General features: G+C 34.6%; 1 protein-coding gene across 9 annotated transcripts in view; it reads left to right on the forward strand.

The window, feature by feature from the left end:
• EXOC1 (exocyst complex component 1) overlaps positions 1 to 13496 on the forward strand; it is a 28580-nt gene extending 15084 nt beyond the window's left edge. For 5 of the 9 annotated variants that reach the window (XM_018069307.1, XM_018069333.1, XM_018069315.1 and 2 more), the window contains 10 exons: positions 891 to 996; positions 3824 to 3868; positions 4986 to 5149; positions 6690 to 6800; positions 7276 to 7352; positions 7869 to 8097; positions 9134 to 9317; positions 10487 to 10686; positions 11839 to 12033; positions 12831 to 13496. In XM_018069307.1, the coding sequence (XP_017924796.1) occupies positions 891 to 996; positions 3824 to 3868; positions 4986 to 5149; positions 6690 to 6800; positions 7276 to 7352; positions 7869 to 8097; positions 9134 to 9317; positions 10487 to 10686; positions 11839 to 12033; positions 12831 to 12983 (1464 nt within the window). In that variant the 3' untranslated portion in view covers positions 12984 to 13496. The remainder of the gene's footprint in view (positions 1 to 890; positions 997 to 3823; positions 3869 to 4985; positions 5150 to 6689; positions 6801 to 7275; positions 7353 to 7868; positions 8098 to 9133; positions 9318 to 10486; positions 10687 to 11838; positions 12034 to 12830) is intronic. The other 4 variants (XM_018069325.1, XM_018069361.1, XM_018069343.1 and 1 more) reach the window with 1 other exon arrangement.
• The last annotated feature ends 501 nt before the right edge of the window (positions 13497 to 13997 follow it).

Here is a 13997-nt window from a genome sequence, read left to right on the forward strand (position 1 = left end):
AGAAGTATAAGATATTTTTCTTAATGTTTATGTAAAACAAGTTTGTCATTTTACAGCCTAGTAAGAAAAATGATATTAAGCTATTTTCAAAGCGATGTGTCTTTTGTCTGTGTGACATCTTTATTTCAACAGACCTTCATTTCACTTGGGAACATCAAAAATTTAAGGTCTCTTGTAAAGTAGACTAAATAGAAATGTTTTCCCTTTCTATGTATGTAACTTTTAACTACCTTGTTTAAAACTAACATGGAATGAAAAAAATTACTACAGAAGTATACAAAATGTTTAGGTAGAAATCAAAGGGAAGTTAGTCCTTAGAGAGCAAGTCTTTTTTTTTTAATTAAAGTACTGTAATTCTTAAATGGAAGATTTAAATTAGACTTTTTCAATGGCTTTGAAACAGCTCTTCCTTTGCTTTCAGTGTCATGCAGATAGTTAATGAATGGTTGACATATTTGTGATCTTCTAACAAAAAATTGAAAGAGTTATATATTTATGTGTTATGTGTGCTTTTGAGGACACAATAGGAGTGATGAAAGAGGGTACAGAGAACGGTGCTGAATTCTCTCCATTTTACCCTTGAATTGAATTCTGTGATACTCTACCACTGGCAATCCTATTTGTATGTACTGCATTGCATATCTTTCTTTATGGAGGAGAAGTAGAAGTTTCTGAATAATGCTTAGTGAACTCACTATGAAAATGAATATAAGCTGCTTAAATATCATGAATATATTTTTGTGCATGCTGCATAAATATATATATTTATATTGACCAAAACAGTTTGTTATTTAGTAGGACTTACAAACCTTGCATGTTTTTGGAACTATTTACCTGTAATAGAAGTCAGTATGAATACCTGTTAACTAAATTTACTTTTTTCTTTTAAGAATTATATGGATTATCTATCACGACTGTATGAAAGGGAAATAAAAGATTTCTTTGAAGTTGCCAAGATCAAGATGACAGGCACAACCAGAGAAGGGAAAAAGTTTGGTAAGCTTCCAGAAGACACATATCTTGCTTTGAATCTTGTAATTTGCATATTAAACACTTATTGCAACACTTACAGCTAATTTTATGATGGGGTAAAATTCTTTATTTTTGGCAAGGTAGAAGAAGTTGGATGGAAAAAATGATTGGTAAAACTTCTGACTTCGAGAAGGCCAAAGTAGAACAACTGAAATATTGTGAAATTAGTCAAGATAAAAGGATAAAATATGATATTTTTCTAAATTTTCAGATCCTTGATCACTTTTTAACAAACTACCAATCATATTTTATTACTTGATCTATCCCACTTTATTACTGGAACAAGTTTGAAAAATCAATTCTTGTAATTAACAAAAGTTTGGGCAGCAGCGTGTGTTGTGTGTTCCTTCTGCTGTTATTTCTGCTTTTAATGAGTTTTAGGTGAATTTTAGGAAGCTAGTTTTTAATGCTAATTCTGCCTAAGAAAACTTATGTATTTTATTGGGTTTTTTTCAGTTGGATTTACCTATGTAGCCTGAGACTAGAAATCATAATTTGTTAACTTGTAGGCATTTATGTCTAAGGGTGTCTATATTCCTCCTAGATTTAGTCTAGTGTGAATATGGAAATGAAACTTTAGGAAAAAAACAAACTGGGATACTTAGAAAGCAACAGTGGTATAGGTGTATTTATATATTGTCTATTCTCTATTTTGAGGTCCACTGTTTCAAAACTGGTTTGAAATATTTATGTTTGCCGCAGTTCACCAGTTTGCAACTTCAGAATTCCAAAATTATGTGCAGCTTTAACGAGTAAGTTCTGTCAAGCCTATTTTGGGTCCTGAACTTATCCTTTGAAGTTTGATGGTAGAAGATGGTAGAAAACAGGAAAATGTAACAAAAGGAAGAAAGCAGGAGAGTGGTATTATTTGAGGAAGGGCGAAGCTGGAAAGATCAGTCTTGGCAATCTGTTGGACATGGAGAGCAAGAGGTGCCATAATGTGTCGTCATCAGAACATTTAAATTCATAAATCTTGAAAAGGTATCTTATTGCAAGGAAAGAACCCCCTTTATCCTAATACAAATTGATATCTAAAGCATTCTTAACCCTTTGCCTTGACACTTCTTTTGTGATTTGTATTTGTGAGGAAACAGTTTTTGTAGCAATTCCCTAACTTGCGTAAGCATTATGGAGCTAGCAGGCATTTTGGAGAAAGAGGTCTTTCAATTCACCAGTGTAAAAGCTGCACCTTGAGAAGATCATACTACTACTCCTAGTTGCACATTTATTCAAAATACATCACTTCTTAATAGTAAACTTGCTTAAGGAATAGTATAGGTGCATAAATGCAATAATGCTCCAGTTGTACTCGAACACTAAAGATGACCTGTTTCCAAGCTGTGTTGGTGTGTGTTCTTGCCTTTTTTTTGTGCTTTGGGAATAGCACTGCTATTTGAATGCCTCAAAAGCTGGGAGAATTCTGGCATTCTGTGCTAGCGCAAGGTTCTTTGTCTGCTTTTTTATGGCAAAAAAACCTACCTGGGTCGTGAGCATTCACACTTGTCTTAAGTAGTGTTTTTTTCTTTTTTTTTTTCCTTTTCTGATGAAGCCAAGACTTTGATACTTAAATACCATACAGTCAGTGTTGGAAAGAGTGCTACTACTGTCATAGGTTTATGCGGTGTAGCTTCTCAAAAGCCACTGAGGCTCCCCTGGTTGTCTGGGGCCTGATCTTTGCCTACAGTTCTTCACATTCTGTTATAAGTCCCATGCGTTTGGAAACTGAGGACAATGAAGAAGTGGGGCCAATGCATGACAGTTGCATACGCCAAAATATATCATGCCTAAAACGTTTTTATTCAAAACCTGCCAAAACCCCCAAGATCTAAAAACTAGGCTGGAATTAAATTTCAATTTGATGTTACAATTATCAGTAGTGTTGCCTTCTTGAGAACATCTGGTATTTAAGACATGTTTGTGGCATTTAGAAGTATCTACTCATTCTATTACAGTAGGTTCTGCTTGCCTGCTCCATTTTTGGGGGCTTGTAGCATCCATCCTCATCAAGATCTTTAATACCGCATATTGCTTGTAGCGTATGTATGCAAATGCCTTTTACTGGTTAGGGATTCTCTATTTTTCTACAAATGCCCATTTACTCTAAATTTCACATTGAAGTCCACTTGAGGAAGCTGTTTTATTCTGAAAAAAAATAAAAAAAAAAAGCTTTGGAAATTTTTTTACTATATATTTATTATTTTCATCCTCTCCAAATTTGCAGTCATCAGTTTTTGGTGCAGCATAAATACAAAAGTGATGTATTCTCTATGTAAACATCCTGATTTGCAAACAGAAAAGGGTAACCATGAATGATTTTGTAGCATTGGTATATGTTTTTTTTAAATTAAAATGCTGGACAATATCTCTGACTCAGTAAAAAATTACATAAGTGCATTTTGATTTCTTCAAGTCTATTATTGATATGATGATTTATCTTGGAAACTGAGTCTTTTGCAGTATTAATTCTGACAAATAAAGCCCTAATTTAATGGACTTCTCAATTTGGGAGAACTTGAATACACGTTACCAAAAATGTTCTTTGAACGCACTATATAAGAACAAGCAAATTTTAATACCTAGAAACTTACTTTATTGTCCATGTAGCTTAGATACTGAATTTCTAGAATAGTACCTCTCCAACTAAATGTGTTTGCAATGTAGTTACTTGCTGCTTATAGTTCTCCGCATGTTTCTTTCCAGTTAGAGCTTAACTTGCATCTTGTGCATGGTTTGTGCAAACTGCATTTTAACTTGTCTTTGTCTTTGATGCTTGCAACCTAATCCATCCCAGCTACACTGCCTCGAAAAGAAAGTGCTGTCAAACAGGAAACTGAGAGTGAGTATAACTAGTTGCATTAGTTGGTATTGTCAATGCATGTGTGTCGATGTTATGATGTAGTGCTGCACCATGGAGAATCTACCTAACACTGAAGTGCTCTAGAATGAAATGAGCATTAGCAGAATCGTTGATTTTGCAAGGCAAAAATGAAGCACAACTATAATGTCCCAACATAGAAGTTGAAAAGGTTTGCAGGTAAAGGCAATATCTTCTGTTTTCCCCATGCTACTAGTAAAAATATGTTTGTGCCTGAGAGCTTGTCATAGTTTCCTAACTCTTCCAGTAAGCTGAGGTGGCAACTTAGATTTATAGACTTTGTCTTGTGACTAGATACCAACATAGCAGTTAAATGAAACTTGCAGGGTTGCTTTTAAGTTTTTTTGTGGTTTAGATGTGAGAAGTTTAGGTGGCAGCTAGATATTGATAATTTCTTGGTCTTTTTTGTTACTAGCTTTCTCTGTCCTCATCCAACATTTCTGAGAATTCTAGAAAAAAAAATACATTTCCTCATCTAGGAGAAGGCCCGACAATATCAGGAAGAAATAACTGAATATTAATTATGATCAAAAGGAGAGGAGACCATTAGAAGTAGAATTACTGTGGAGCTGTGGATCCAGCAAAATAGCTAGAACAAACTGTGTAGATAAAAGGATGTTAACAGCAGAAAGATCAAGTTCAAGAAGAAAAAGTGCCTGTGTATACATAAAGCTTTTTAATTTTTTCCCTCCTGGGCATCAGTTCTTCTGCTTGTAGCAGCCTTTGCCCAGAGTACATTCACAAAGATTATAACTGGTCTTCACTTTCAAGTTTTCAAGGAGAATATCTATCCCAGTGTTCCTGTATTTCAGAGTTTCATTCCTTTTATACTTTTTTCCATAGTTTACAATGAGAGGTTATACAGCTATGTTATACTTTGAAAATTGCTGAAGTATTTCAGTTACCTTGTAACAAGGAAAGAATGTCTATAGCAAAAGCATTTTTAGCTTAGATAAAAATTGAGTTGTTTGATTGTAATATAGGACTATTGTATTGATCTCATATGTTCTGTAATGAACCTGTTCTTTAGTATTTTATTCTGCCTTTGCTTCTTCTTCATAGTGTCTTTATTTCACAGGTCTTCATGGAAGTTCTGGAAAACTGACTGGGTCTACTTCTAGTCTAAATAAACTCTCTGTTCAGAGTTCAGGAAACCGTAGGTCTCAGTCATCCTCACTGTTAGACATGGGAAACATGTCTGCCTCTGACCTTGATGTGGCTGACAGAACAAAATTTGATAAGGTAAAGCCAAAGTATTGTATAGGATTCCTGCTTAGTTTTGTATTAGAAGCATCTTACATATCCTTCTTGTATAGTTTAAAAATCTGTACTGTTTAAATCTTAAAACCTGCCAATTTCAAAGTCTGTATGCACCATACATCTAATAAAGGCAGTTTCTAAGAAATATGTAGGTCAGAGTATTTTTCTTTGGTTATTAGATTCTATTAAGTTCCTTTATATGCTATGTGTGATCTTTAAAGAATATCAAGCATAAAACAAATGGTCTATTAAGTTTAAGCCAAATACACATTTTTAAGCAAACAGGAATTGAGATGGATTCTCCAGCTGATATTATTTTTCTCAGTACAGGTATTCATATATTCTGTCACATTTTGCCAGTATGTAAGCAAAAGTGAAAGATATGAAAGCAGAAATTTATTTTAGCCAGGACTTTGAGCATGGCCCTAAAATTTTATTTATTCTGGTTTCACATCAGTTTCCCATCAGTTTTCAGCTTTAACAATGGCACTAAGTGACTATTGGAGTGTCCTCATCTTGTTTTAAAACTTGCTGTCCTCAGCATCTGTTGATTCCCCCCCCACCCAAACCTTTAAAAGTGACAATACTCGCTATTTCTTGCGGAATTAACTCCTCACCGGAAGGAAAAGGAGCAGTTATCAGTGAGAGATAAAAATATTTTTCTTCTCTTGAATTGTTTGATGGAGATGAGTTTTCTTCTGACCTCTTCAAATCCTTGCTCAGTCTTTTTCTGGGAGGAAATACTATATGCCTGAAACAATATTAACTGTTAAGTTATTACAAACCTGTAGCAGCAACTGGTCTAGAATTAAAAAGATAACTTGGTAAAACAGCTTTATGCAAGTATTGTGCTATTATTTTCAACTTGGGACTTGTATCTCGCACCCATTTGGGATATGTGAGTGTGACTAATATATACAAAATTGTAAGCTATTGAGCTGATCTACTAGGTTGTTTTATTTTTTCCTATGGGAATTTCCATCAGTATGGATTTCTTTGTGGTAAGTTATTGCCTGTCTTGTTTGCTAAATACTTGCAGAGAAAATTCTGCATTGTGTAAAGATGACAGATTAAAAATTATTGCCAAAATAGTGTTTTGTTTAAGTCTAAAAATTGTGATGCATACTTCAGTACAAAACCTACTTGTTGCTTTCTGTAGCAGGTATAAAGAAACATTTTCTGCTTTTCCTACAGAGCAGTTATCTTCTACATATACAGTTGACCTGTTTTTCTTCCCTAAGGCTTTAAATTTTGCCTCAGGCTGTGTCTAGAAAACTTATAGTTGTGGAAAAACATAGGTTATTCTTTTCTTACCAGTGTTACATGCATGAGAAGGGACTATATTGAAGATGCAACTATACTTTCAAAGATAGAAGTTCAAGCTGTTTCCATTTCTGTTAAGTAGTAATAAGCCTTCTAAAGCTTAGTGAAGTTAGAAAGTATATGCAACAAACAGTTAAAATTGGTATTGCTAACTGTTCGTAGTATTTGGTGTATTGATAAAATATTTGGCTTTCTTTAGATTTTTGAGCAAGTATTAAGTGAACTAGAGCCTCTGTGTCTGGCAGAACAGGACTTCATTAGTAAATTTTTCAAACTACAACAACATCAGAGCACATCGGGAACAACAACGGTATGGCTTACGTTCTCTGTCATTGAAGTAAAAAATATTGACCAGGCCTCATTAGAGAAATTCAAAATAAATAAATTTGAAATTTATCTGGCAGTTATGTGATCTAGGTGATCAATAATGTGTTTTTCTCCATGATCTGGCAGGATCCTTATTTTTGGCTGACCATAACAAAATCTGTGAAAGAAGGACTGACAGGTTTCTTTGCCATGGCTTTATCTCCTCGTAAGATCACAATAGACACTTGACCATGCTATGCAGGAAGACAATAGGGAGCAATTGGGGATAGTGTTGTATCTGGTGGAACGTGACCAGAAAACACCAGAACCTTGCAAACTGCTATATTTTCTACTCAGGAGGTGGGGCGATGGAGTAGAGAGCTGCTAATCATGTTGGTTTTATCAGATATACTTATTGCTTAGATATAGAATTGGAGACAGAATTTATTTTTATTTACATACATTCCTTGTTCTTACAGAATGAAGTGGAGGAAATGGATGGAGTAGCTTTATCTCGTTCGTACACTTCTGGTGTTCCACAAACTATATCATCTGAGTATGTGCTGCTGTTGTTTATTATTGATTCTTAATTCTTAAGGCTACTTTTGAATTTATTTGGCATATAAAACTTTTCTCTGTAATCAGAAATTGTTCCCTTTCAGTGGAAGTGAACAGTGAAATCTTAATTTTTAGCTACAAGACATTGAGTGTGTCACTAAATAGAAAATTTTTGTATATGGGTAGTGGTATAAAAAAGATGCTTAATTCTCTTAGTTTGCCAAGTGAAAGTGGGCTCTGTTATACGGAAAATGGGCTTAGCAAAGTTTTGAGAGTGTGTGGCAGCTTTCACAGAGAAAATACTTTTTGGAATATTTTATACCTGTGACTGTTGACTTTTACTGTGTGGCACTGACGTTTCTTCCTTAGCAGCCTTCTGAAAATCATGAGACTTGTTGAATGAAAAAGAGACTACTATATCCAATAAATATATCCTAAAAATGTTATCAAAGAACATGTAATATAGCCTAGTAAACTGTCAGAGTAATATTTTTCTCTTATACGTTTTTAATAGGAAGGACATGATCCGACAAATGATGACAAAAATATTTCGTTGTATTGAACCTGAGCTGAATAACCTTATAGCGCTGGGGGACAAGATTGATAGCTTTAATTCCCTTTATATGTTAGTTAAGATGAGTCATCATGTATGGACAGCACAAAATGTGGACCCAGCGTCCTTTCTCAGCACAACACTTGGAAATGTTTTGGTGACTGTCAAAAGGAACTTTGATAAGTGCATTGTAAGTTTTTAGTTATTCTGATTAAGCTAACTATAATATTATAGGAAGCCCAGTCCTATCCACTTTGATTTTGCATTTCTTTATAGTTAAATTTTTGCGTTAAATTTGTAGAGAAAATTAGTAACTTTATTGCTCTTCTGCTGGCTAAGCCTTCAAAAAAGATAAACTAATTGGTGGTTGTGTTTCTTTTTCCTCTCCATTCCAGTTTTCTTCAGTAAGTAGCTATTTGTAACAAATAAGACCACTTATTCACTTCTGTGAGTTGGTTGACATTTTTAGTTTTTGTTTGTATTTATACTCCCACTGAGATCACCGAAGTCCATTAAGTAAACTGTAGCTCTCTGCCTTTTTTACTTGCCAAAGCAAAAGGTCGTGGACTTACGAGGGTGTGAGGTTCTTTGGCACTATGAGCAGTGGCAGCCGCTACTGCCAGAATACAACTATGACCATTATATGAAATATGGCAAGTTTAGTGAAAATATAGTTGCTGGCATAATTTTTTTCTTAATTTTCATCAATGTAATTTGACTCTAGGCCAACATAATAAGACTAACCATTCTTGATCAGTTTAATGCTTAAAATATTTTGAAGATTTTTTTTAAATTAGACTCAAAAATAATATTTTAATGGAAGACTAAAGAAACTTTTGCAGCAAAAAGAATTGTTAGCTTGGCTGAATCAGAAAAATGAAGTTCCTTGTTCGGATTATTGAATGAAAATTGTTAATTGCTTCTGGTGCACAAGTTTGGGGTTTTTTCATTGGGTTTTTTTTCTTAACAGTAAGTAAACAAAGGAGAATAAAAGCCCGTCTTCCCTTTTTCTTTGCAATTATTTTACTTAACAAACGTTTAAGGGTAAAAAGGCAGAAAGACTGAGTATTAGTCTTTCTATTCAATTATATATTAATTGAAAGGTAAAATTATTTCTGTGTTTGGATAAATGTCAGTTTTCAGTATATCTGCAATTTTTTTTAATAGTTGTAACATAATCTAGTCATATATTAGAGGTTAACATCTGTTCTTCTTTTAAATTTAAGAGTAATCAAATGAAGCAGATGGATGAAGTAAAAATCTCAAAGAAGAGTAAAGTTGGGATCCTTCCATTTGTTGCTGAGTTTGAAGAGTTTGCTGCCCTCGCTGAATCGATTTTCAAAAACGCAGAACGACGAGGAGATCTAGATAAAGCCTACACAAAACTTATTAGAGCTGTTTTTGTCAGTGGTAGGTCTTCTGAGGTTTTCATAGCTACTAATATAATTGTTTCCTCCTATTTATATATCATTTTGCTCCAATTAACAGGTGATTTTTTTAAGACTGTCTGTTGCAAGCCATGTGACCGATATTATGGCTGAAATTTTGGTTGTCTCTCTTATTGGTAGGTGACCAAGTGTAATCCTTTTAATTGCAGTATACTTTTTAAGAGAGAACTGTAGATATTTCCTTTTGTATATACCTGTAATCTCGAGTTAAAAGAGAGGGAAGTGGTTATGACTCTGGAGAGGAAGAGGAGATGGCAGCAACACAGCATGCTCAATCTGAAGTAGCTTCCTGGTTGTTTTTTTTTTCCCTGTAGAAAATTCTATGGGAGTATATGGCAGTAGCAGACTTTTCCTAGTTGGCAATTCAGTGTTCTGACTGAAGTGAATCATTACTGATACTCTGGTAGTTTCGGCAAAGGATTAATGGATGAACGGGCACAGAGACTTAATTGCACTCTTGGTGGAAGCCATCCTCTTTTCAGCCTGCTTTTAGGTGCAGTAAGGGAGTGATAGGTAGAATTTCTTTTGTCTGCCTGTTGTTTTGTTTGGTTTTGGGGTCGTTTGTTTTTATTTTTTTTTTAGGAGTGGGAGAGAAAAGATCTAGGATTATCTATTTTTATTATTAAATTTAGGGACTGACAATAATTTTGAACATAAAACTAATAAGCAAAAATTGAAAGACTAAGAAGTACATTTAAAAAAAGCCCCACTATCTTATCGAAGATTTTTGTCCTACTGAAGATGGGAATTGATTTTTCTTTGATTTTTCTTAAATAATTCTGTCATGTAAAACTTATTAGGGATACTGAAAGCTTACTTGTAAGCCTCCACAGAGTGTGGGTTGTTTCTCACTTCTGTAAATGAGACCATACATAGGCACTATTTTGTATCTTGTGACTTCCCATACAAATTTCATGATCTTAGAGCTTGTATTTATCTGTTACTTCTTATGAAGGCTGTCAGATAACTGTTCTATTTAGTGACAGTTCTGGTGATTACTCATACAAACGTTTATCAATTACATGAAATCCAAAACTTCTTTTTTGGCAGTATTATAGTTACTGGTTATGTTTTTTTTGAATTTGGTTGTCCTTTAGGTATTTTAAGTATTTTGCTTCCTGTTTCTTTCAGTTGAGAAAGTAGCTAACGAAAGCCAGAAAACACCCAGAGATGTGGTCATGATGGAGAACTTCCATCATATTTTTGCAACACTTTCGCGCTTGAAAATTTCTTGTCTGGAGGCTGAGAAAAAAGAGGCCAAACAAAAATACACTGATCATCTTCAGTCTTATGTAATCTATTCACTTGGACAGCCTCTTGAAAAGTTAAATGTAAGTATATTTGCCTCTACATTTAAATGGTACAGAATGTTTAGTTTGCATTATTTGATCTCTTTATCACTGCATCTATCATAACCTCTTATTTTATTATTTTGGACTTGAGGATGTCTGGCAAGAGTACTTGACTCATGAGGGTAGCAGTCTTGGATGAAAATAAGCAAATTTTTCATGGCAATTAATAGTACTGAGTAAACATTAGTATCTTAAGCAAACGGTTTTGAAGAAGGAAAAAATAGAGGAAAAGTAATCTGGAGCTTTAGGATCATTTTATTTACCTCAACTGCAGAGAAAATTACTGTAGTTTCTGAATTATTCAACAATAAGAAGAGTTCTAGGAAAGCTTATATGTGTGAAGTGTTAGTGAGTGGTGACTTAGGTTCAGACTCAGTTCTGCTACTGAATGTCTTCCACTGTTCTTTGCTTTTTGAGGCATCCATTTTGTGTGTGTGTGAGAGAGAGAAAAAAGAGAGCGAGCCACCTTGAAGCCGAACATCATCCCTGCCCCCTCCTCCAACCCTACTTTTTGTTGTTGAGAATGAAGTTATATACTATGGTTTCAACAGGTTTGACCTGTTCAGCAATAACAAAACATTGTTATCAGCCATTTTAGCCACAAATCCAAAAACAGCACCATATGGGCTGCTATAAAGACAGTTAACTCTGTCCTGGCCAGACCCAATGCACTTTTGTTTCTCTACCTGCATGCTCATAGAAGTACTTCTCTCCATTTGTATTATGTTGAGCCAACTGGTCAACAGCAGTGAGAAGTGAGGGCATTTGTGAACAGCTATGCTGTTGTGTAATTATGTTTTAAGTAGAGATGCTCAGGTGCTTAGTGAGTTTATCTGAAAGATCCAGTATCCTTGTTAATTGAGGATTTTGAGGGTGATTATTAGTTAAAGGTTGCAAAGAAAAGCTTGATTCCTTCTAGAAATGATTGATTTCAGTTTTATGCTAGTACTTGGAGCACTCTGTTGTTGGGTTGTGTTTTGTTTATAGCTTAGCATGCCCAATTAAAAAACAAAAATGGGGGTAACACAGCAGTCATTAAGCAGAATCAAGGCTTAACTGCATATATCCTTGCCAAATTAAGTTAATTAGTTTAGGTTTGTAGTTGTCATTAATACTGTTATTTGTTGTTAGCATTTTTTTGAAGGCGTTGAAGCTCGTGTGGCACAAGGTATACGAGAAGAGGAAGTAAGTTACCAGCTGGCTTTCAATAAACAGGAGCTTCGTAAAGTTATAAAGGAATATCCTGGTAAGGAAGTGAAGAAGGGATTGGATAATCTCTACAAGAAGGTAGATAAACATCTCTGTGAAGAAGAAAACTTACTTCAGGTAAACTAACCATAATCATGACTTAAAAACCTTATAATGTTTACACAGAGGATTTTTATTATTGCTTTAACATATGTATTCTATGAGAATGTTCAGCATAACTCTGAAAAAAAACATGAATTTTGAGTCAAGGTTTTTAGGGTATTTTTATAATTCTGTTTGTTTATCATGGATTTGAAATGTGGTGGTAAAGTTCATAAAGAAAATTCCTCTATGATTCCCTAGCTGACCATTAAGAGGTGATCTCTGTTCTGCAAAATATACTGGAAGTAGAGAGAACTAGATTGAAATGCACTGTTAACCTGATGCGAAATTTAGTTGGTGCACTACAGCAGAATAGACTTGCAATTACATCTTTTCTGATATTGCATTATCTGATGTTTTTGTTATACTCTGCAAATTTCTTACTGGAGTAAATGATAAATAGATTTACAAGTTAGAGTTGTTTAAACAGCTGTTTAAAATCTGAAACGTGAATTACAGCACAATTCTGGTTCAGGGTGTTTTCTTGAAACACAAAAGCAATACTTCTTTTAGGAAAACTTTCTCATCTTTACTATTTTCTGCTTTGCACATTTGGTAGGAGTCATGTAAACATTACGGATCTTAAACTTAAAGGGTGAAAAACATCAATCTTTTTATGTAATGCAGCAACTCCATTTATGGAACTTTGTCAGCAAGCTTTAACTGGAAAATGACACCTGAACTGAGAATGAATTAATGAGCCATGTTTAGTAGTTCACATATGTAGCGTATTGTGCCAGTTGACTTTTCCTAAAGTTTGCTTTCTTTGGCAGGTTGTGTGGCATTCCATGCAAGATGAGTTTATACGACAATACAAGCACTTTGAAGGGCTGATAGCTCGCTGCTATCCTGGATCAGGAATTACTATGGAATTCACTATACAGGATATTTTAGACTACTGCTCCAGTATTGCACAGTCTCATTAAGTTCTCAAAAGGGAAAGAGAAGCTAGCAAAATAGGTGCCTGTGTATAAGGGATTCAAACACTATAAATGCTATTTGTTTTAAAAGGTGGATTTCCAATTGTATGTGTAGTTAACTGCCATATCTGTTGAGTTACACTCTGCTTCAAATGTCTTTCAGGGCAAAATGAAACGGGATTTGTTTTTCTTCTACTGGGCTGAAGTACTGTTTGAAAGCATTAATTCTGTGAAACACTTTGGATACAGTTTTTCCTTTCCCCTAATATTCAGATACTTTTATTTATAATTCCTCCTCTTGCTATAAGCAGTAAGCACTACCTTAGTATGCAAAAAGGATACTACTCTTTTCATTAATATTTTGGAAATTATGTAAGCATTGAAGACTATCAAATATTTTCCTTGTTTTAGGAAGTGTTGATGTGGAACTTTATGCGGTGGAAGACTGAATTTGTTTTCTGAGTTGTAATGTGACTGCGGCTATTATTCCTAATTAAACTATGTTCATCATATTCTTTATTTCTGTGGAGTGTTATTTCAAAAACGTGAAAACAGAGTTAATTCCATTGTTTTGTCTCTGGCCATTGAAGTAGATTTGCTCCATTTCTCCATGTGGTGTTTTTCTTCCTTTTAGCATCAGTATACTCCCACCTCATGTAAGCCCTTCATCCTCCTGGAGCTTCAGCTGCCAGGGACTCAGGACATAGGTTTTCTGTACATCTTGATGAAAGTGCTAAGTTGTTGGACAGAGATGGGGTGTATACAGAATAGAAACAGGTACAGAAAACATGCAGACAGAGGTAAGATGATTTTGAGATGCAGATGCAAGAATATGCACGAATGAGTACGAATGAGAAAGTTTTTTCTTCTGAGTTTTGTAACAAACATGCTACGTGACAACTCAGGAACATTGAGGCATTTGGATTTCACAGAATGGTTTGGTTTGTAAAGGACCTTAAGATCATCTAGTTCCAACCCCCTGTCATGGGCAGGAACACCTTTCACCAGACCAGGATGGTC

Source organism: Manacus vitellinus, unplaced genomic scaffold (assembly GCF_001715985.3).
Source record: "Manacus vitellinus isolate BGI_N305 unplaced genomic scaffold, ASM171598v3 scaffold_0_pilon, whole genome shotgun sequence".
Lineage (NCBI taxonomy): Eukaryota > Metazoa > Chordata > Aves > Passeriformes > Pipridae > Manacus > Manacus vitellinus.